This window comes from Lepidochelys kempii, chromosome 6 (assembly GCF_965140285.1).
Source record: "Lepidochelys kempii isolate rLepKem1 chromosome 6, rLepKem1.hap1, whole genome shotgun sequence".
NCBI lineage: Eukaryota > Metazoa > Chordata > Testudines > Cheloniidae > Lepidochelys > Lepidochelys kempii.
Genome location: NC_136385.1, coordinates 58,945,131 through 58,969,646, shown reverse-complemented (window position 1 = coordinate 58,969,646; position 24,516 = coordinate 58,945,131). Strand labels below are relative to the sequence as shown.

At 44.7% G+C, this 24,516-nt stretch overlaps 1 protein-coding gene across 3 annotated transcripts in view; it reads right to left on the bottom strand.

Moving 5' to 3' along the window:
* Positions 1-899: 899 nt before the first annotated feature.
* Positions 900-24,516, bottom strand: part of TSPAN18 (tetraspanin 18) — a 177,446-nt gene continuing 153,829 nt past the window's right edge. For all 3 annotated transcript variants that reach the window (XM_073348075.2, XM_073348076.2, XM_073348078.2), the window contains 5 exons: positions 21,597-21,671; positions 8,375-8,473; positions 6,809-6,988; positions 2,760-2,843; positions 900-1,230 (listed from right to left, as the gene is read on the bottom strand). In XM_073348075.2, the coding sequence (XP_073204176.2) occupies positions 1,183-1,230; positions 2,760-2,843; positions 6,809-6,988; positions 8,375-8,473; positions 21,597-21,671 (486 nt within the window). In that variant the 3' untranslated portion in view covers positions 900-1,182. The remainder of the gene's footprint in view (positions 1,231-2,759; positions 2,844-6,808; positions 6,989-8,374; positions 8,474-21,596; positions 21,672-24,516) is intronic.

Genomic DNA, 24,516 nt, shown 5'->3' with positions numbered 1-24,516 from the left:
TCCACTCTCTTCTCAGCCCCCTGGGACAAGCTAAAGGGAAACTCAGATCATAAATGAAGTCTCAAGATTCACAAAGCAAATAGCGTGGGAGACAACTACAAATGGGCCCCTTTGCCACCAGTACCATGTTTGGGAATTCCCCACCTGGCTGGAAGGAACATTGGAACCCAGTGCAGATAATTAAGCTAACAGAGCACTACAAAAGTACAAACTACAATTTTGCATGTCGGAATTGAGTGGCCAAGATTTAGAAGACAAAACAATATGCCCTTGCCCTGAGGCTGGCAGCATCAGCTATTTTTGGCCAGACCAATCATTTTTAAAGGAGAGAGGGGTAAGATCAGGATTTGGGAACCCCTTGTTCTCCTCTCACAAAACACTGAACAAAAAACCAAAGTGACAGAGTAAATAAGGAAAGGTATGCACCAAACTTCTGATTGTATCTCAGCCCTCTCCCAGCCCCTATTAGAGGAGGATCTTCCTCATTTCCCACAGGGTCACCTCATCCCCTGTGATGGGACTCCAGGGAAAGGCATACTCCACTCCAAGTGGTCCAAGAGTTCTCCTGGAGGTGTTAAGTGATGGTAGTTGACCCTCCTCTACTGAGCCATTTCCTACAGCCATTTCCTGGCTGGCAGTTAAAACTTTAGACCAGAAATGGAAATTAGTAAACAACGGCTGCCACAGTTTTCTGGGTATCAAAAGCCCTTTTTGTCTGGTTGTTTGAAACTTTCCTGACCTTTACACCCATGTGCTGTGGTTGACCTGCTTCCTTTGGGTACTGAATCTAGCCCCTGTGGCGTTCTTCTCTTTCTTCACTATCTAAAACAATAAAGTTGTGAATATACTAGGCAGTGTCCTGCTCTGATGGGGACCATTTCAGTTGTCTTCCCTCCCACCCACCCTGCAAGCGCCGTCAGTCTCTAATGCAATTCATTGCACTTTGCTCCTGATCAATGTCTGTGCAGGTTGCTCTGGGAGAAGGTCGGTGTGGCTTAATGTAGTGCACAGCACCTCAAAGTTCCCGCCCCTGAAGTACAATCCTTTTGGTCATTCATATATTACAACCCTTTTTTGTCTCCATTTTGTAAAAAAAAAAAAAAAATAAAGTTTTCCCCCCCTCTTTTTTTCGGTCTTTCTTCCAAGTACATAGGAGCATCGCAGTTGCTCAGGGGGCATCTCCTACTGGATCCCTCGAAAGAGACACATTGCAAAGATCATGGCAAACAGCTGGAAAGGGATGAGAAAGAAAAGGACAAACAAAACACAGCCATCAGCCATATCTTACAGAACAGTGAAAAACCCTTACTGAGGCCTAGGGCTGCCCTGACTTAATATAGACTGAATGAGGAGGGGGAGCTCTCCTCACGCCAACCAGGGTGAAAGAGAAGGCAAGGTATTGCTTACCCAAGCCTGGGAGAGAAAAGGGTTTTAGCAGAGGAGGGGCTGCACTCTTCTCCACACTTCCCATTACTTTAAACCCTATTCCCACCCACTATCAACAAAAACACCCTCGTGGACGATGGCTACCACACCAACCTGGGCTCTTTCCAAATTGTCTGCAAGTGTTCTGGGTAGGGTACACTACTAATCTGCAGGGCTCCCACAGCCCACTCTGCACCCTCGCCTGCCATGGAGCTCACTCTCCAGCCAGGGGGTGGAATGCTTTGCTGGTCCCAGTAGCTGCTGCTCCCTTTGGCAGGAAGGCAAGCCACCCTCACTCTCTGAAACTCCCCTCTAGAGATCCAAGTGCATCAGCCCCACACACATTGCCAGCGTATCAGGAAACCACACGCCAGAGCCCCTGTGACAGTGTCCCAAAGCAGCGTCATGTTCAAGTAGGGGAGACTTTCTGATGGAAACCTGGCTCTGCTTATGTCAGCCCCAAAATGCCAAATACGGATGCTTTCTATAATGGAGATATATGCAGTGTTGCCAACTCTCATGATTTTGTCATGAGTCCCATGATCGTTATTGTTTTCCTTAAAGTCCCAGTTCCTGGAGTCAAGTGGATAGGTGATGATTTCTGCCTTCATTCCTAAAGAAAAAGTAAGTTCCTAGCCCTCGTGACTGTGGAGAAAGCTTCAAAATGTGACCCCAGTTCACCATAAAGGCTCAAAAAGCAGAAGGCAAATAAAAAGAACCCCAGATCTATTGTTTTGACATGATTTTAAAACCATTCTCATGATTTTTGAACATTTGGGGTTGGCAATACTGTATATGTTCATAATCTCAGGCCACTATAGTTTCAGACTCTATACAGATGCCCCTTAAAAAGGCACAGTTTGAAACATATTAATCAAGATGTGCTTCTAGTTATCCCCTCGGACCACATGGTTGTGTTACTATTATCCTCTCCTCCAATGGTCAGTGACACTCACTCATTTCATCTTGTTTTAAGGGCAGGGACCATCTCTTTTATGTGTCTGTGCTGCAGAAACACACAACCGGGCCTGAAATGGGGCCTCTGGGTACTACTGGGAAAAATGCTGGATTCCTTAAAGCTTCTTATGGGCCTGTAATTTTATACCAGGCATAACGCCAGATGGCAGTGCAGGCGTGTACGATAAGGGATTTCTCTGCCCTGCATGCAGACGGACAGAAAATCCAGCCCTTACTTACTAGTTACTCTGAACTATAATCTCCCTGCATTTTGATGGGGAAGGGTCCTGTTGAAAGGTGAATGTGCAGCTCCTGTTCATGCTACTGGCTGCACTTGTATAGATACTGCATATTTAGCACATTAACAGCTCTGGTACCTCAATAGCCAAGACGCCAATGGTGAGAGCTCCTGCAAGGTACACATAGGTTTCGAAGGAGTTCAGGATCACAGTGTAACAGCCCTAGGAAAGAATAAACCATTGTGAAAAACAGACAAGCAGCAGCCCCGTTTCTTCTACAGACATTTGCTTATGACCCTTGTTTGTGTACCTGATGCATGTCAGACCCAGAAACCAGATACATGACCTCCAGTCAACAGACAGTGAATAACAGAGACCCACTCCATGGGGCCTTTAGGGAGGACAGCCCTTGGAGGCTGAGGCTGCAGTTGATGGGAAATGGGCTTGGCTAACAGAGCCATAACCCATCGCTAACCAACACTGGTCATAACCTTCAGCAGGGCAGACAAGAGTAGCACTGGAGAAGCCTTCACACTGCAGCAGGGATAGGACAAGTTGAGATGGGAGGATGGACAAAATCAGATAGTACAACACTGGGTGGCTTCCATTATTTAGGCTGGTTTGCTTGAGGCTTCATTTTACAGCAGCAATTAGAGGAGGGGACCAGGAGTCAAGGTTCCTGGGTTCTATTCCGAGCTTGGACAATAATTCACTGAGCAGCCTGGAGCCAGTCACTGTCTCTGTTCCTTAGTTTTCCCATCTGTAACATGGGTCAAATCATACTTACCTAACATTCTCCTGAGAGAGTTAATGCTTGTTAAGAGCTTTGAGATCCTTGCATACATGGGAACACTGAAGTGTAAAGTAAACCTTATCATCCTAAAAGTTATTTGTCATTCATATTAATTATTAGTACGATGGGAAGCACCTGTAAAAGCTCCAGTAGAGAGAAGAACTCTGTTGGGAGGCACCAGTTTATCCAAATCTCAGTTGTGCTAGCCCACAAAATCCTTCAGCAAACTAGCAAATTTCTGCAAATGGGTTGTGTGAAAAGAAACAGGGACATCAGAGTCTGTTCCGTAAAAACGTCCATACCTCCTACTGAACACATACACAAATGTACACTCACATGTGCACTCATCCATGGACACATACTCTCTCAGTGTACACCCACCCACACATCCCCGCAAGCACACCCTCCCTCGCTCTCCATGCATGCACACAGACAGAATCCTGGGCTGTTTTAATCACCTAATTTTTATCTTCTTCAGAAATGGAAAAAAAGAATCAGTGGCCTTACTGAGCATGTCATGGATTCTGGTCTCAACCAGACCTTCCGAAATAAAGAGATGATGTAAAGGTCATCTGGGTGAAGAAAAATGAAAAAATCTCAAACACCCATGGGGAGCACATTGCAAGCAAAACTGCTGCATGTCCTTTTCAAGGGAAACCGTGCAATGAGCCATAGTTCGGCAAAGACACTTGCAAGTCAAAGACTGGGGACAGTGGATGGAGTGCACACATGCATTTATAGAGCGTGTCTTCATGTATTGCTGTATCTGACAGCACTCTACAAGGGCTCAAGTGCTTTCTTTATTAAGTCCTTTGGCTAAAGGGCAGGGAACATCATTTTTAGTGGCAAATAACTTTGTGTGTGTTAACTGAGAGATCTTTCTCCCTTCTGGAGATAGGGACAAAGTCTTCCACCATCCTCTCGTTTCAGTATCCCTGACTCTCAAGGGCCTCATATTGTAGTGACCTTGCCTACCACCTGCTGTGGCTCTCTCCAGAGTCCATCAATGGTGCTTCCCTACATTGGCCAAAAGAGCTATTCTGCAAGCCCCAGAATGAGATCTCTGCAATACGACAATACAAGGCACTGTCAGGAAACCACTGGACCACTCCATCCTACTGGGCTTTGGATGGCGTTCTATACACATTAGTTGTTAAGAGACCTTGGAGCCAAAAGATGCATCTATACAGGGAGAATTAGAACGGGTTTATCAGCAGCAGTGCAAGTGGCAGTGTAAACAGGGCTCAGGTGCTTTTACCACTGTGTTATATTTCCTCAGCCTGGACTGTACTGATTTTTACACTGCAGCTAGTACCTGTGGCAGCTACACTAGTGCAGGAGTTATTATGCTACTGGTGCCAACTTTTCTAGAGCCGACAAGGTGCTACGAACAGTTCTTGTCTGACTTCCAGCTCGCAGAACTGAGCATCCAACCTTTTGGGTGCTTATTCAAACACAACTCCAACTTTGACCTGAGGGTCTCCCGTAGCCAGGGAGGCCGAAACAATTTGTATAGTGGGGGTGCTGAGAGCCATTGAACCAAACGGTAAGCCCTGTATATGATGGAAACCACTTCAAACCAGGGGGTGTGGCAGCACGCCTCGCTCTAGCATCTATCCCCATAGCGCCCTTTGAACGGCTCCTGCTGCTCGGCAGGGTCAGCATGCCAAGAAAAGTTTTCAACACAAACTAGGCCAGCATCCGCCTAGCAGCTCTGCTTGCCAAGAACTTGACTTTGGTCCAGGAATGTTTGAGCTCAAACAACATTCAAAGAACCTCCCTCCTCCTTTACTGGTTAGGACTATTTCTGACAGTTGTCTCACGTGCTCTTTCTCCAGTCAACATGTTACACTAACACACACAGAGTAACAAGAATCTCCCTTTCCAAAGGATTGAGATGGGAACGTATGGACTCAATATGCTCCAGTGACACCACAAACCGAAATGCAACAATAGGAAGAGAGACATTTTTGTTGTCCTCTTTAGCCCTGTTTGTCAAGATTAATGTCTTTTCCCCTCTCGAGTGTTTGTTGCTTCTCTCTCTCCCTTGTGTGCTAGAGGCAATCAGATCTGGCAGAAGCAGCATTGCAGCGTCTGCTACGATCTCTCACCCAGACGGGGGAACAGCTCACAGACTGGTTCTAAACTAATCTGCAATCTGCTGTCAAGTGCTGGAAATGGAACCAGTGCTGCTTAGAAGAGGGAGATGTGGCGGCAGTCTCTCATACAGTTCAATTGTCCCATTGTTGCTGGGTGAAAACCAGCAAGAGCCAGCCAAAGTACAAGTCGTTTTGCTGAAAGTTTTTTGAAACATGACGGTTTTGGGTAAGTGTAGGGTGCATATTTCTGTAGGGGTGGGGACAGGGTAGGGAGTCTGGATTTGGCTAACCAGAAGGCTCAGTAAAGTGTAGGCCAGAAAAAAGTGACATTATACTGAATGTCCTTGTTAAAATTTGGGCTAATGGAAAGTGCTGGACTGAGAGCCTGGGAGAGTGAAATAGTCTGTTTATCTCCAGAACCAGAATGATAAGGGCACAACAATGCAAGCTGCTCTCCCCCCACTCTGCCAATGCGCTTATCTCCTGCATTGGAGGGACCATCACCAGTGATGAGAGGGCACTTGAAACTCCATCGCCCATTCAATCTTCACCTCTCTGTTGAAAGGGCCAACAAGTGACAATAAGTTCTGATTGTAGACATGGTTTCTTTGTGGTGTTGACATTCCCCTGGTAGGAACAAAACTCATTCCAAACCTGGGTCACTAAACAGCTGACAGATGGCAATGATGCTCAGTCACTAATGATCTAGGTTAGGATTGTATTTAATTTCTGGGTGTCTTGCCATCTATGCAAAAAGAGCAACGCCTGATTCTGCATCATGTTCAAGAGCATTGATTTGGGGTTTATTTTTAAGCAAATAACTGCATAAATGGCCCTTTCCTGAGTTTTGTGACCCATCAGACTCTGTGCAATGTAAATAGCAATAACAATGAGAGAAGGTGAAAGAATCAAATACAAGAATCAAGTGTTCAGCTGCAGATTTAAGGCTGGAAAATGCAACAAAAAGCTACATAATCCTTTGACTCCAACTCTCTTCATCCATTAGATTTGGGGAAATATGCAAATTGCTATTGATGACACAAAGTCGTGCTGCTGCAGTATATTTAAAGCCCATGGAGTGAAAGGACACTGTCAAAACAAGACCCAGGCTGTACACTGATACCGAGAGCTGGCAGGCAGTGTAAATCCATTGTTTATTTAGGTATTTAGGAATGTTTAAGAACTGAGTTATGGTCACCATGAAAGGGACCCATAAACCCCATTAGCTTCCATACCATAGTCTGTTTAAAGCTCAGGGTGAAGCACCTGTCAGCTCCGGGATTATTTCCCCTTACCTGTCGGTTCTGGTACGTGTCTTTTCCCATGAGGCAGTCCTCCTTGCTGACAAATGCCCCATCCCGGGTCTGGAGCTCTCGCCGGCAACAAGCTTCCGGTACCACATATTCTGAATGGAGGAGTCGAAAATGAGGAGCTGTTTCAAAATCTTCTGGCCCATTCACTCCACAGCAGCCAAACTAGGGAGGGACACAGGAAGGACAGAAATCCATAGGTTCCATATTGTCACTTCTGAAAGGAACCACCACAAATCCTTTCCAAGTCATGATTTTGTGGGGTGTGAAGGGTCGGTGTTCAGTGAAGGGAGAGTGAGGGCAATGTGGCTGCATTTGTGTTTTTATCCTGGCACCTCTTTCATCCATTGATCTCAAACCACTTTATAAAGTATCATTATCCCGAGATGGGGACACAGACACAGAGATTAAGGGCCTGATCCAAAGCCCGCTGGAAGTCTTGCTGTTGACTTCAATGGGCTCTGCATCATAGCCAAAGCTACATGCTCAAGATCACAGAGTGAATCAGTAGCAGAGCACAGAATACAATCCAGGCTCCTTATTTCCCAGTCCTCCCTGTGGCTGATATCCAAGATGCTGCTGCTTCCTCCCATGCCAGCTCTAATGCACTAGACGATTCACTGAAGGGCCACTGCAAGCACTCAAGTGATTTGCTGCATCTACCACCTTTCAGGCTGCAAAAAGTTTAAACGTTTCATGCATCAAATGTAAACTTCTTCTTTAAATTCCTGAATCAGCATTAAGGGCAGCTCTCTTCTTTCATTTTAAAACTGAATTGAAAGCTGTGGAGACTGATGTCATGTATTTATCTGCCGAATAGGCACAGAATGGGTTGTACTAATGCAAACTTTCCACAAACACAGCCCTTACTTCCTGCAACTGGAGAAGAGAGTGGGGGACAACTTCTAGTAAAGGAGAGGGGAATTCAGACTTTACAGCAATCCTTGACTTCCCCGCTTACCGTCCCAATTAAGATGGCCAGTACTTCCATACTAGTAATTAGACTATAAGCCACCTGAAGAAGAGCTCTGTGCAGCTCAAAAGCTTCTCTCTCAAACCCATAGAAATTGGTCCAATAAAAGATATTACCTCATCCATCTGGTCTCTCTAATATCCTGGGACCAATATGGCTACAACAACACTGCAAACTATCAGCCACCAACTCATTTCACCGGGGCCATTGAAAAACCATGAGATAGTAACAACTTTTGGCCCTAGCTGACCTAACCTGGATTTGAAGCAGAATCCTAGAGGTGAAAGGGTCTGCAGTGATGGCCCATCCCCAGCACCATCCAGCTAGCTGACTGTCTCCAATACTGCACTCTCCCCCTTCTGCGGGCAGCTCAAATACTACATCACTTTTACAAGGGGTTGTTGCTGGTAGAATTTTAATCTAACTCCTAATTGATAAATACAGTCCAGATTGGTTTGTATGCAGCAATGTATGCTTCACAGCAGACAAGCTTAGGCTACAGCACGGGGGCAATGCTTCCCTTTATATTAGTGACAGAGCTAGCTGCCACCAGGAGATTCAGGAGCAAATCAGCTTACTGTGATCATAACCGAGTTCCAGGTGGAAGAGAAGACATCAGTCTCATTGTTCCCCTGATAGTGCTTCTTTAGCTCCTTGGTGAAGTATTCTCTGGTCAGCTGAAATACACAGAACACAAATTACTGCCAGCACCTCAATTCAAAGTACTCTGGTGATGCTATTATTCATTACAAATCTAAGTGTAGATACGAGATCCTGTGCAGTTAGCACCTGACAGAGTAAACTAAAATTATTTTATAAGCCAGGAACTCCCTGCTTTGGTGCATGGACATCAGCTTGGCATCCTTTGACAGTGAACAATGCATCTGCTGCTCAATTAGAAACTAAGGGCCCAATGTGAGGTGGTGGTGCTTAACACCTCCGTAAAGGTGCTGAACACCTGCAACTCCCATTGGCTTCAGTGGGAGTTAACAATGCTCACCAGCTTTCAGCAGGCTCTTGCAGGATCAAGCTGTAACAGATCTGCCCCTCAGTTCAAACCACAACTACAGGCAAGTATGAAGATGAAGCCTGCAAGGGATTAAGAGCCTAATGCAGTGGTGGGCTATCTGTGGCCCGTCAGGGTAATCTGCTGGTGGGCCGCGAGACAGTGTTTACATTGACCGTCCACAGGCATGGCTGCCCGCAGCTCCCAGTGGTCACGGTTTGCCGTTCCCGGCCATTGGGAGCTGCGGGAAGTGGCAGCCAGCATGTCCCTGCAGCCCACGCTGCTTCCCGCAGCTCCTATTGGCCGGGAACGGTGATGTGGATGGTCAATGTAAACACTGTCTCATGGGCCACCAGCAGATTACCCTGACGGGCCGCGTGAGGCCTGCGGGCCGCAAGTTGCCCACCACTGGCCTAATGCAATGCCCCATGAAGTAATCTGGTTTCTTTACATTTACCTGCGTGGTGGCTGGATCAGGCCTGAAAAGAGTTCATGCTTTGTGTGGAAAGCCCATTACGCATGCAGGGTTTAGATGACACTATGTGCATGTTGTGTGCAAGGGCTGGACAGTTGTGCATGTGGAAGGGTCTTTATGCCTGACGATACTGATTGGCATGTGAGTATTTTGCACCCAATGCTCCCTTTGTTGTGCATTCTTCTGCATCTTCAGTTTTACAGTCAGTGGTCATGCTTTTATAAAATGTAGGGGAAACACTGACATCTATAAAATGCTGGCTGCACCTTAGCATTATCCATGGCGAATGGCACTTGTTCGCTAAAACCAGCTGGACTTGTTTAAAATTAAAAGTTAAAAATTGATTTCTACATATATTTTTAAGTTAACATTCTCTTTTAATTTTTTTATATATGGAGCTATTTAAAAGTGCTTCATATAACAAAGAGACACTAAAGACACTAAAGACAGATCTGAAAAGCCACATAAACACAGCAGTTAAATCTACCAGACCTTGGAAAATTCATATCTGAAAGGCATGATTCTCCTCTCATTTACACTAGTATAACTCTCCATTTTTCTTCAGTGGAATTACTCCAGATTTTTCCAGTGTGAGTGAGATCAGAATGACACCCTAATATTGTACCTTCTGTGAACAAAGATGGATATAAATCCAGGTAATAAAACGCAAAGGGTCACTGTCAACTTTAACAGTAGATATTAGAAAACGCATTTCTTTGTCTACTGTACTAACAATGATCCAGAAAGAAAGAATTTTAAAAATCCACTTTGCATTTCCACCATTTATGTTTATTTTTTACATTTCCTTCAGCTTGGGCAATGAAAATTAGTAAAATCAGGTTTATTTTTGTTTATCGTAAAACAGAAAAATTATAATAATAATTTCCCTCAAAGTATCTGTAAAACAAACAACAACAACAGAGACCTTGAAACAATCAAATCCTATGTTTAGTTATCACCTTTTTTCTGAGGAACAGTAAAAATAAAGTTTTAAAAGTCTGGTTAAACTGAAAACTCTGAGGCATTTTATAATCCTGCTGTCATTTCATAATAAAAACTTTAAGGGATCCTTTTTGCACCATTAAGTCTTGTCTTCGCTCTCTCTCTCTCTAAAACCTCAATTCTGCATTGTGATCCACACAGGCAAGACCTGTCTGTCAGCCCAGAGCTCCACTGATGTCAACAGGGCTCACATAAGTACAGCTGTCTGACCCCGGCTCATATACTACAGGATCAGGGCCCAAGACTGTAAGCCCTTTGGGAAAGGGACCACTTTGTTTTGTGCACTATTCAGTGTCAAAATGCACTGTGGACGTGAAACAAGCAATTGTAAATATAATAAATAAAAATAGCACAAGTCAGTTTGCTTTCAGGTTCTATGTGATGCAGTGTGGAAGTTCCAAACATTGTAGGGGTGGGTGCATTTCTTTAAAAAAAAATCAATGGTTTCACTGGAACTTTATGACAAAACTTAATGGAAACTTTAAGTGAAATTCTGACCCCACTGAAGTCAGTGGGAATTTTTCTATTGTCTTCAGTGTGGCCAAAGTTTCACTCTTTTATTTTTGTTCCCTGACAGGTTTTGTACAGGCCAGTTTTAAAAATCTAAATGATGAACTAAAATATAACTTGACTCTGAGTACCATTTTCTAAAATTTAAGAGTCCCATTGACTTTCTGTGACCTGTAGGCTCCACAAGATGGGATTCCAAGGGGGACTTTGCTGCCTAACTGCCACTTTAGGCACCAAAGTCCAACACTGAGGTGCCACGGGCATTCACAAAACCCCTGCTCCGCTGCTGCCTAACTCTATAGGCATCTAAAATTCTGCCATTAAAATTCCAAGGTGCCTAAATTTTGGTAGCTGGGCGTGTGCCCAGTCAGTCAGTCCTGACACCGCCCAGCACCTTGGAGCCTAACTTATGCCTAAACTCCAGCGCGATTCACCAACTAGGTGTCCCCCGCCTGTAGGGCCCGATCTGGTAGGCATGCTGTCAGCACAGCTAAACCCTCACCAAATAACCAGGAGGAGGAGGAAGTGGTGGTATCACCCTCCACAATACACTTTAGCCTTGTGGTTAGAGCATGCATCCAGGATGTGGAAAGCTCAGGTTCAAATCCCCATTCCCTCTGCTTGATGTGGAGCAGGGATTTAAACTTGGGTCTCCCCCATTCCTAGGAGTGCCCCCCTAACCATTGGGCTACCGGGTACTCTGGCACAGGTCTGTCTCTCCTGTTGAAGCTGTTCCTCTGTGGATAAACCAATATTCATTGGGCCAGATAAAGAATGATTCTGTAGCCTAGTTGTTAGGGCTTCATCTAAGAGGTGTGAGGACCAGCTTCCAGCTCCCGTCCCAATTACTGTGTAATTATTTGCATTACTTGAACAGCTTCAACAGGAAAAAATGAGAGAGGTCTCAACATTGCAGCATCTAAGTCCCTCTTGTGAATCTGACTCCTGGACTTAGGCTAAGACACTTATGTGCTTTTGAAACTCTGAGTGCCACCAATCACACAAGATATGGATTTTCCCTTGAGAAATCAGCACATTGGGAATGGCTGGGTTAGAAGGTGCAGAAACCATATGCTCAGCACTCTGCTTGCCTTCCCTTCTTTTGCATGATTTACCCACCCAGGCGCTTATCCTAGGGAGACAGCAACACCAGCTTTTTATTGGGGCTTGTCTGTTTCTTAAGTGCAGACTTTGAAACTAATATTACAGTTGGTAATAATCCCAACGGGCTGCCTTTGGCTGGGTCTGAAATGAAAGAGTCATTTGAATATAAAGTGAAACCTTTAGTTTGACAGGAGTGATCCCAGAGGAAATTGTTCAGAGTTTGTGTGTGATTTTTATGAGGCTTGGCCTAAAACAAAGCCCAAGGCTAGACTGGGGGCATGTTTTCCAGAAAAATAAGCAATTCCCCTTTGTGGCTGTTAAACTGTAGTTTGTCTCAAATGTCCGAAGTTCAGAGAAATGTTAAAGATGGGGCTGCATGAGTGACTTTCTTCTTTAAATAAATACATAAAAACATAATAAACAGAATAAAAGTCAACAAGATATTCCCAACCCCATATTCATTTTCCCCTTTGTCTGAGGCTAATAAAGGAGCCAATGAGGTTTCTGTACCTCGGTGTATGATACCATGAGCTATTCAGATGGAACAAAGGCCCTAACAACAAGATTTCTCTCTTACATAGTGCTTTTCTTCCATGGAGCTCAAGGTGCTTTGCACAGGAAGGTAAGCATCATTTTTCAATTTGAGGGAACTGAGGCACCAAGAGCTGAAGTGTCTTGCACAAGATCAAACAGCAGTACAGTGGCAGGGAATAGAACCTAGGGATCCTGACTCCCAGCCGCGTGCCTTATCCACTAGCCCACACTGTCCCTACTGCATTGCCTTTTTGCCCAACGAGGGAATTTGTTGACTCTCCAATATGGGTGCTAATATATTATCGCTAAACACAAACGCACCTTGCAGAGAATGAAAGAAGCTCCATGTGGAGCTGTTACCCAAAACACACTAAACCCAGTCTTTAAAAAAAAAAAAAAACCAAGAATTCCATCAGTGTTCCTCCCATCAAGGCCTCAGAGGGGCAAAGAAGAAGCAGGTCCTATGCCCAAGACAAGTCACCTTTGGTTTGGGCTGTGTTTCTCTCTCAATTTATTGTTCATAGAAGGAACTGATCATCGTATGGAGTAATATAACCAGCACCCAGATGAAACAGAGTGCTGCATCTTCACAAACCTCCTTCCCCCACTACCCTCCGAGGAAACCGTGAGGCTACCTGGAACAGGTGAGGGAAACAAATCTCATGACTGATTGCCATGCATTTCAGCATCCACTTCAAAGCTCCCCTTCTTGTCTCTCAGACCATGTCTCTCTCTAGCCTCTCTCCTCCTCTAGCCCCAGTTCACTCTGTCCACTTCACACAGTTCTCATTGCTAATGAGGTGAGAGCCTTCTCCTCTGCTACTCCTGCTATCTGGAACACCCCCTCCTCTCTCCCCACCTCACTGACTCTTCATCTCATTTCAAATCTCAGCAGAAAACAACTCTTTCCTCCCTCGTCTTTGATTCTTCATTTCTTTTCCTCCCTCCGCTATTAATTATTTAACACTATAACTGTATTATTTAACTCAGTAGAGCGTTCTGGGAGCTAGTTTGCAGGCAAGATGCTATACAAGATAAAGTTGTATTGCACTCTGTCTGGAAAGTGAGCAGTTGGGAGTCTATCCATTACTTCTGTGTCACTGGATGCACCTAGAGACTGTGTTCATACAGAGTAGAACGCTGACTACAACAGCATCACACAACTTAAGGAGTTTCCAAGAAAAGCCACTTGCTTGCATCTGCATTCCACATTGCAGTGTGGAAAGTAACCAGGATAACTTTTTAACCACTTGTCTCTGAAATGAATTATTTTAACAACATTGACCTTCACTCCTAGATCTCTGCTACCATGTCTGGGTTGTCCCATCATTTGTACGTGCTTCAGTACTAGAGAGAAAAGGTGTCTGAGCACCATCTTATAGAAACGGTTCAAATACTTACTTCCAGACATAGTTTCAAACAGAGATCAAGCCTTGTCCCTCTGGCAGGCAGGCTGTCCAGCCACCCAGCCTTGGGCTAACCCATAGACCATTGGTTCTCAACTTTTCCAGACTATTGTATCCCTTTCAGGAGTCTGATTTGTCTTGCATACCCCCTAGTTTCACCTCACTTAAAAACTACTTGCTTACAAAATCAGAAATAAAAATACAAAAGTGTCACAGCCCACTACTACTGAAAAATTGCTTACTTTCTTATTTTTACCATATAATTATAAAATAAAATGATTGGAATATACTGTAAATACTGTACATACATTTAATTGTATAGAGCAGGATAAACAAGTGATTGTCTATATGAAATTTTAGTTTGTACTGACTTTGCTAGTGCTTTCTATGTAGCCTGCTGTAAAACTAGGCAAATATCCAGTTGAGTTGATGTACCCCTGGAAGACCTCTGTGTATCCCAGGGGTATACATACTCCTGGTTAAGAGCCACTGCCACAGACAAAAGCCAAACGAATCACAAATAATTCCCAAACCACAGAATGCACAAGATGGGGATGTTTAAAAAAGTACAACAGAAAAATAGGCTTTGTTGAGAAGAAGCCTGAGGAGGGAACAAACGAAGAGACCTTGCAAGCTAAGTTTAGCACATGTACAGCTGTCTCCAGTGACTCCGTGTCTGTGAATGGGCAATGGGTAGAATTTCTGAAGTTCTTCCCAATTTCTTGTTCATAAACCACTAACTTGCTGCAGTAGGAGATGTCCACCTCTAGAAACTGTAGGTTTTCTAAAAGATTTTTTCATGCCTCAGCTGGCCATTTTGATGGAGGTTTCATCTGGTTCTTGTTACTTCATAGACAGATTTTAACACAATAACCCAATTCAAAGCCAACTCTATCTGAAATAACCAGCTAATGGGCTGATCTTGCAAGGTAGTGAGTATCCTCAACTTCCGATGGCTTCATTGGGGGTTGAAAGCACTGGTACGTGGCCACGTTGAGCCCTAGAGGAATACAAACATGCTGACAAGCCACAGTAGGGGGCTGCTCCCATCCAGTGACTCTCACTGGCGATAATAAATTACATATGCACAGCCAGAGAGAACAGAGCTAAGAATCTGCTCCTGCAGTCATGGAACTCACGCTGAGGTTAGTGGGAGCTTTTCCTGCATGAGGACAGCTGGATCATACCCCCACTGGGCCTGATTCTTCTCTCACTAACCCCCTGTAAATTGGGACTAAACCCCACTGACGTAACAGAATTATACTGGTGTAAGTGAAAGGAGCATCAGGTCCATATGTTTACCTAGCCTCTGTTCCAGAACTAGGTGCAGTCAGTCACCACAAGCTGTCTCCTCATACCCCAAGAGCCTATTCATTAACGTTTAGTTATCTGTCCCCTATAAAGATAAACCTGGTGTAGAAATACCTGAATCTGCAGAGCAGTGTGTGTGGGGGGAAGGGCAGCACTTCTATGTGTGAGGCCCACTTCTTGTGCTTTGCTGGAGCAATCCTCTCAAGAACTCTTAACGCAAGAGCTCCACTGACCAGACCATCCTAGACCCCCCATGCTGTAACCTCTATTTACAGAGCTGCAACTATTCCCACTAAGGCACAGTCTCACTCTCATTCGGAATGGAGCAACCCCATTGTTTACAAAGCACTGTTCTTTCCCTACTGCTTAATTGTGAAGCAAGGATACAAAGACCACCCGCTTATAACAAAAACAAAAAAAAGTCTTCCCCTCTATCCCTACAGACCATCCTACTGTACAAATATAGTATTATTTTGCTATCAGCTTTCCAACTATTTCCTCTCTCCTGGGTTTATAAAACTGTTATACAAACAACAGTGTAGCCTGGCTGGAGTAAATCAAATCTGCCTTATTACAAGGTCCTTCTATACTTGCTCACCCACATGTTTCTGCAACACTCAGTGTATGAGCTATGACAAATTTACACATTATTTTTATTAACATGTCCATTGCAGTAGTGCCCAGAGGCCCCAGTCAGGATTGGGCCTCACTATGACAGGTGCTGCGTTGACAGAGTAAAAGAAAGTCCCTGCCCACAACGGGCTTATAGTCTCAGACAAGACACAATAAATAGCTGTAACAAACAACTGGAAGGGAAATGGGAAGGAAGATGAGGAACCAACAACAACAACATGAGTCTGCACAGGCCAAATAAATAAGATAAATACAAGAAGTCACCAGTAGCCGCCTGCTATTCACTATTAGTTGGCAGCTTCTTGTGGTCATTACAGTGAGTCTTGATCTGAAGAGGGACTTGAAGGGGTACAGGATTTTGCCTTTATGGACTAGTTCACAAGGGAGACAAGAAAGGAAATGCAAAGGCTCCTAGAGAGACAAATGGGTAAAGGAGACTACAATCACACGTAGGCAGGGGGCAAAGCAACAAGAAGCACCAGAGACAACTAGGGAGAGGCTAAGTTGTGACGAGCCTTAGACTCTGTCTACACAACAAACTGATCGATATAAGGTATGTAGGCATAAAGCTGCTGCAGTTAGTATATCACTTGTGTGCATGCACACTCAGCTTCTTGCATTGGCGCTGCATATACTCCCTAGGAGCGCTTGTGTTGATGCACAGCATGGTGCACCACAGGTAGGCATCCCATTGTGCCATCCATCTCCTGTGGTACACTGTCTTTTGTAGAAATTTAGGCAATGCATGGGGGGGCAGAAATGAGTTGTGCAGGGGCACTGGACACAAGGGGTCAAGCTCCAAACAACGCAACTTTCTCAATCCCATGTCATTCATATCTCATAATTTTCACACCTTTTTTAAGATCCCACAAACCTGCGTGGCACTTCTCACTGTCCATCATCTCTGACAGAAGCAAGAAGCTCACCCAGCTCAGCACTATTGTCATGAATGTTGCAAACACAGGATGAACAATCCTCCAGTATTTGCAGAGCTGCAGGAAGAACCTCAGCAATAGGGGCATGGCTATTTTTCTGAGGACATAGCAAAAAACCACCACAACAATTCAAGGATGGTGGTGGAGTTCATGGAACAGCTGCAGATGATGGAGCATAGCTGCTGGGTCTGAGAAATGAGCAGTGACTGGTGGGATCGCATCATAATGCGGGTTTGGACAACGAGTAGTGGCTGCAGAACTTTCATAGGCAACAGGCCACATTCCTAGATCCATGTGCCAAGCTCACCCTAGCACTCTAGTGTATGGACACAAGACTGAGAGTTGCACTGACAGTGGAGAAGCGAGTGGTGACCACACTGTGGAAACCTGCAATGCCTGGTTGCTGGGAAATCATTTTGGAGTTGGAAAATCCACAGTGGGGACCGTTGTCATGCAAATGTTTAGGCCATTAATCGTCTCCTGCTATGCAGGACTGTGACTCTTGGCCAATGTGCAGGACATAGTGGATGAATTTGCAGCAATGAGGTTCCTGAAGTGCAGCAGGGTGATAGACGGCGCACCCATCCGTATTTTCGCACCTGCCCAGCTTGCCACAGTACATCACAGAATATCAGGGTTGGAAGGGACCTCAGGAGGTCATCTAGTCCAACCCCCTGCTCAAAGCAGGATCAATCCCCAATTTTTGCCCCAGATCCCTAAATGGCACCCTCAAGGATTGAACTCACAACCCTGGGTTTAGCAGGCCAATGCTCAAACCACTGAGCTATCCCTCCCCCCGCCAGTAGAAAGGGCTACTTTTCTATAGTTATGCAAGCATTGGTTAATCATCAGGAACATTGCACAGATATCAGTGTGGGCTGGTCAGGGAAAGTGCAAGATGTTTGCATCATCAGGAACAGAGGACTGCTTGGGAAAGCTGCAAGCAGGGATATTCTTTCATGATTGGTGGATTGCCATTTTGTGATGCTGAAATGCTACCCCGCCTACCTCTTGCATTCCAGGCTTGTGAAGTCATACACTGGCCATCAGGACAGCACCAAGGAAAGGTTCAACTACCCATTCAGCAGGGTGCAGAATGACAGCTGAATCTGCTTCTGATATATTGAAGAGACACTGGTGTGGTTTACTCACAAGATTCAATCTCAGTGAGAAAAATATCCCAGTGGTTGTTCCCTACACAGTATCTGTAGATAAAGGGGGGAAAGTTGCTGCTGGGGTGAAGGTGGAATGGCTGTCTGCTGAGTTTAAAGAGCCAGACAAAAAGGTGAGTAGAAGAGCTCAGCATGAAACTATGCAGCAGACGGATGCCTTGCAAGAGCACTTTAATGATCATCCACAGTAATGTGGTGTGGTGGACTGTGCCCTACCTGGCCCTGAAGTTTTGGCAGCTGTTATTGTGTAATGCTTCGTGTACATTTATGAATATAACAGTCTTTAAATGCACTTATGAGTTATGCGGTGCTTGCTGTACATTTATAATTACTACACTGTGCTTTTCACTGAACTTATGAGTTCTGTGGTCCTGTACAATTACAAGTACTGGGTGCTTTGAGTAGCACCAGGCATTCTGCAGTATATGTTGTGATGTAATAAAGATGAATGTATTCATAAGATTGAAATAAAATAGATATGTATTGTGTACCAAAAACAGTGCAACAATCATGTGCAATTAAAAAACAAGTACAATACAAACTCTAAAAAATAAATTAATGGAACAGAACTTTACAATTAGAAAGGTAGAAAACATTCCTGGCCATTTCAGTCCATTTTGGCTACACATACACCAACCGTGGCTCTCACAGGTCAGTGTATGTGAAGCTGCAGTTGCCCTTACTGTCCCCCAGCTTGGCGTGGCAGGGGTAGGGATGCAGCCCCTATTGCCATGTGGAACGTTGGGGGATATAGAGAGAGGTGCTAGTACGGAGTTCTCCAGTCATGACAAAGGGAGGCAAGCACATGATTGCTGGACCTGTAAGTCAATCAGAGCCTGCAGCATCTGTGTTTGCTGCCTAAAAGAAGCCTCATTATGTCCTGGTGCATTTCCCTCTCCTGCTGGGATTCTCTCTTCTGTCTGCTCTTTCCTTCTCCATACTCTCTGCAATATTCACCCTCCAGGCCCTCTTGTTCACAGTCCAATACAGCATTGGCTTGCAGGATCTTGCTGAACATACCCTCTCTAGTCCCATTCTTTCTCCTCCTCATCAGGGTCAGGCATTTTGTGGGTGTGGAGGGGGCACCCCAATGGCAGCAGCTACACAGACAGATGTATCATTGTATTTACAGTCACAATGGAAAATGAAAGATAATTTTCGGAGCTCCCTTCCCTTATTGCCATAAGGGTTTTAAATTAGACATCCTGTAATGGGATGGCACCCACCTCTCACGAGTGCCTGCTGGCCAGATGTGTGTGCCTGCACTTTCTGAGTCTGCGGTGACCTCCGTTGGTGGTTTCTCAGGTGGGTTTTCAATGACTCAGCCCCCCCCCCCCCCCCGCCCCAAAGTGTCTCACACACAGCCTGTATGTGAAACAAAACAGACCCCTCCCAGGGCACACAATCCAGCTGGGGCCTATTTCAGTACCCCTATCTCTGTAGCCCTCTTGGGCTCAATCTTTAAATTGTCCCAGCCCTGGTATGGGGCCCTACCTACAGGGCTTCCTCCCTGGAGACACTGTCTTCATTTACTCTGGGCCTTTCACTGACCCCAGCTCTCCAGCTCGGCCACTAAACCATCTGATCTCCTTCTGGGAGTGTTTCACAATTCAATATGCAGCCCCTTCTCTGGACCTTCTCAACTCCCTTCCTCAGGGCTTAAGCCACTTCCCTAGTGGCTTGGGGGTGTGTGAGGGGGTGGGGGACCCAATCCAACCCACTACTCTGGGTCCCAGCCCAAGGACCCTATGAATAGCAGCCACGGGCCGCTGCATCCCCTTTAACTAGTCACTATGCTGCTGTAGTTCCATGGGTCACTTCTTTCTACAGGGATGAGCAACTAGCTCTCTGGATAAACTAGAGTTTTTTTTCGCAAGGAATATTCACAATAGGCAGCCAATTAGAAAGGGGCTGAGAGGAGTAGCCAATCATGGCATGGCAGGCTCATATAAGAAGGGCTGCAGGGCAGAACAGAGTTCAGTAGCTGACTGGAGTTTGAGCAGAGAAAACCAGTCTCCTAGCAGGAGTAAGGAGACCCAGCCCCTGGGACAATTCAGTGCTACAAGCAGGGACCAGGGGAGCTAGAGAGATCTCCTGGAAGGCTGCCAAGGCCTGCAGGATGAGGCCCTGAGATAAGGGCAGAAAAGGATGCTGGAGCCACATGGGAAGTGGCCCTGGGACAAAGAACTGTAATTGCCACTGAGATAGTGGCTGGATGGAGAATACAAGTCCCCCGGGGGGGAGAGAACACAGAGTGTGGCACAGCTGGAGGGCAGTGTCACTGAGGAGGATGCTGCAGTCCTGGGAGTAGTGTGGGTCCTGGAACGAAAGTGACAGTGGCGAGGCACTACCAGAGGAGGGCACCCTGGTGGGCAGAGCTAATTCCCATGACAACCAGCAGGGAGGCGCCAGAGGGGTGAGTCCCACCCCGTCACAAGCCTAGAGAGAGGATTCTGGGTTTTCAATTAATCCAAATTCTTCCAAGCACATACTATACCACTGTGATCACCATGGTATCTGATTACCTTCTAGATTTAAGGTCCCCTTACATACACCCTAAGCTCCCTGTCTTCTTTTGTAAATATACTGAAACATTTATATAGGAAATATAATAAGAAATGAAATTACGTTATCTAACTGATTCTCATAACACTCCTTGAAGGCCATCCTCAACTTGGTGCTTTGCCTTTCTGATCAGGAGGGCTAGAGATAATATGCCTCCTTCCAATCCATGGATTACACATTCGAGCATGCAAGAAAGGCAGCCTCCTCCCCACTGATGGAGTATATACTGCAGCAGCAGTTCTTACAACTGAGGGTCAGACTTAGTTCTATTTGGGATTTGTTTACTTAGATTCCATAGGGCCCACCTGCCACACTAAGTGCACCGCACAATTAAAACAACAAAATATGGTACAAATATTAAAATAGCATCGTTATTCTAGGATAGCCAATGACAATGCAGTTTGATGGACTCCCACACTCAACTACACTCCCACACACTCCAAATTCTCCACCTATGCTTCACCCACACTTTTCAGTTGGTGTGTTTATTTGGGCTCTTGCCCCCCGAGTGTCGAATCCAAGATGGTGACAACAGGGAGAGAAGAGATGACTAACAACTCTGTGGGCTCTACTTGTTCCCTCAGGTAGCATCTGGGAAAATGTCACTTCTCAGCTCAGTAGTAAGTGTACAACTCTGAAGTGAAATCCAAACTTTGATGCCCAGGCTCAAAATGAACTTAGAATCATAGAATATCAGGGTTGGAAGGGATATCAGGAGGTGATCTAGTCCAACGCCCTGCTCAAAGCAGGACCAATCCCCAACTAAATCATCCCAGCCAGGGCTTTGTCAAGCCTGACCTTAAAAATATCTAAGGATATTTTTAACTTTTAAGGATATTTGTAACTTCTGATACAGTGATGTCCCTGCACATGAATCTGGACTCTGAAAAATTCAGCCGTTCTCCTATGTATCTCACAGCATCTCTCTTAGGTATATAAACCAGCTACCTAGCACAAGTTAGGTTAGTTTATATTCACTGGCTGGAAATTCTTCAGGCCAAGGGTAATAACATGGCTGGTTGGATGATATTCTAAACAAACACTTGCTCAGCAGACACACAAACCACCAACTGAAGCTGAGCTCCACCTGAGCAAAACCCCACAGGGGCTCAGAGTGCTTCCATCATGTCCACAACATAGTACTTACATGTTCTCTGAAGATAAAAGCCAGGATTGCAGCTGAGAGCTCTGCCAGGAAGATTAACAAAATAAACATGAAGAACTGGAAGAAAAAGAAAAGAGGCAGACGGCCATTAGGTATATGTCACAAACAGTATGAACAAAGGTTTTCAGAATCACCAAAGCAATGGAAAAAATGGAGAATGAAGCTTTTTTTTTTTTTTTTTTTTTTTTAGAGAGAGTGAGTGTGTGTGTGTGTGTGGGTCAGTGAAAGGGCATAAACTAGGGACAGTCTAAGGCTGGTCTACACACAGAATTTGTACAACAGCAACTGTATTGGTTTAGGAACTGATATCATTAAAGCAGTACAACTCCCTAGTGCAGATGAAGTTATACCAGTATAAAAGTGTTTACATGGCACAGCTTATTCCTGTAAATGTAGGGGTACTTAGATAGGCTGATATGAGCATCTTTGTAGTGCTAGAACTATTTCCACACTAAGGGGTTGAACCACTTTAACAACATTGATTTCTAAACTGATATAAAGTTGTACAAATGCTGTAGAAAGGCCAGTCCTAAGTAGGCTAAATCCCGCAGCCCTAACTCACAAACACAACCATAACCGTGAAGGAGAACAGGATTCAAAGACTTGAAGGCCTGATTTTCATTACAATATGGCCCCTTTACATGGCTCCATCCTTAAAGGGAGTATAAATGTAATTCCTTCAAGATTTAAGAACCTCAGGATGTTCTCAATACTGGAGTGAGAACTCAGTAATGATTTAGGATTGGCCTGATATGGGGAAATGAGGAGTAAATAGAGGACACAGGCAGGACTGCATGACACAGAGAATAATAAACATATGGAACAAGTTACTGATGCAGGTGGCTTAAGCAAGAACTAGAAATGAACTCAAGATACACCTGGAATTGTTTCTGTGGAAGGAGAGCAGTGAGGGCCTTTCTGACACAGCAGTAAGTTGGATGGGGCCAGAAGGATTTTTCTGATCCCTAGACCATGTGTTATGAATGACGTCTGGAACATATTGCCTGTGATTTAGCAACAGTTTTCAGCAATAGAAAGAGAATTCAAACTCCCTCCTTGGAATGGACAGGATACCTTTTTTTGTGTCAATTATTAAAGCTGTAGATGCTTTTTCCTATTAGAGGGCTGTATCCACTGCCCTTTCCAATCTCCCTTCCTGCTCCTGAGTGGGAAGCAAAAGAAACAGCTCCTGGAGTCAGATGACAGAACAGGAGTGATTGGAGGAGCAGGGCTTTAAATTTAATAGTTCCTGTTCGTTGACCCACTGGCCCATTGAACTATAATCTGTTCTCATTGCCTTAGACTGCTAAATGGCTCACTCCCCCCATTCAGAAATTGCTTCTATTTTTAGTTTCACAAGAGGAGGGCAGAGAGGTAGTGATTTGAATTAAAGATACTATGCAAATCTACAGCACCATCCATCAAAGGATCTCCAATGTTTTTCGTCTAAGGTGATCAGTGATTAGCAGAGTTGTTGGATTAATTACATGTTCGTTTATTGATTACTGGCAGATACACTTTCACCCAAACACTAATGCAGGGCCAGCATAGCAATGGTGCAGCTGCTCATAGATTATCTAAGCGATCATAATGCATCAGTTATCATCCCCAAACTGGCTTGCACTTGAACAGTGCAGACCTCTTGGACTTTCCATATTCACTGTAAAAATGTCAACAGTGATTGTTAGGGGAAGAAAACAAGAATTCTATTTTGCAAAAAAAATTGAGGTTTTGAATTTTGTTTTTGTTTGCATCAGAACAAAAAGGAGAGTTTTTTAAATATTTGTATGTGAAAACTAAGAGAGAACAGCCACTCCACTCACCCCAGAACAACCCATAGCCCAGTGGGAGTCTCCGGTTCAAATCCCTGCTCTGCATGATTTACATCCCAGATGACCACCCAAGCCAGCTTGTTGTTGGCTATTCTGTGGTGAGTCTCTATTTTGTTTTGACCAGAAATCCCACCTGAGAAATCTTCCCAATTAAAGTCATACGTTTCCATAAACACTTTTGATTTTGACATATTGGCATGTTTGAATCTCTTATCACTGCATCTCAACTGCCAGTTGACATTTTAGCTCTGCCAGAATTTCAGCAATACAGTCCCCAGTCACCTGAAAGAGAAAGCAACTCTCTCTCAAAGGACACAAACCTCAGGGTGACAATTTCAGGGGCTGGGAGCAGGAGCAGAGAGAAAGAGGGACTGATGATATATCATTCTTTCCTTTCTTAAAAATTATGCATGTATACATACCCACATTTTGCTAAATCCACCCAGCTGGAGTCAACAGAAGTTGCACCACTTATGCCAGGGCTGAATTTGGACCAATGGGGAAATGTTATTCACAAGCAAAAAAAAAAAAATCATAAAAAATTGAAGTGTGTTCATGTGCTTGTGTAAGACACACATTCTCTCTGAGAAGTTTGGGCAGCAGTAGCTAAGAGCTCTAGAACATTCCACAGATTAGTTTGTTTCTAATGTGCAGAAGGCCTGAGTGTGCTGCTTTGTGTGTCCAATGCTGGGATAGCCTGAGGTGGCCGGAAGCACTTGGCAGCCTGGTGCTTGCGGCAACAGGTTGAATACAACAGTGAGGTTTCTTACCAGAATAGAACAGCACCAAGAAAAACAAAAGGTTCTGCAAAAACAATGGCCAGAATCTAGAACCTGTCTGCAGAAGCATCTCCCTTACTTGTCCTTGTCTCTGTGACCCTCTTGCCTCCTGTGTACATTTGAGCTAAAAGCTTCAGACATGCATTATGTATCAATGTGAAATCTCTCTCAGGCAGCCCTGACTCATCAATTTTTGAACAACTTGTACATGGACTTGATTTTATCAAGCACCTTCCCCCGATCCTATTACCTTGGGAACCACACTACTCCCCAACTCCTGCATGGATATTC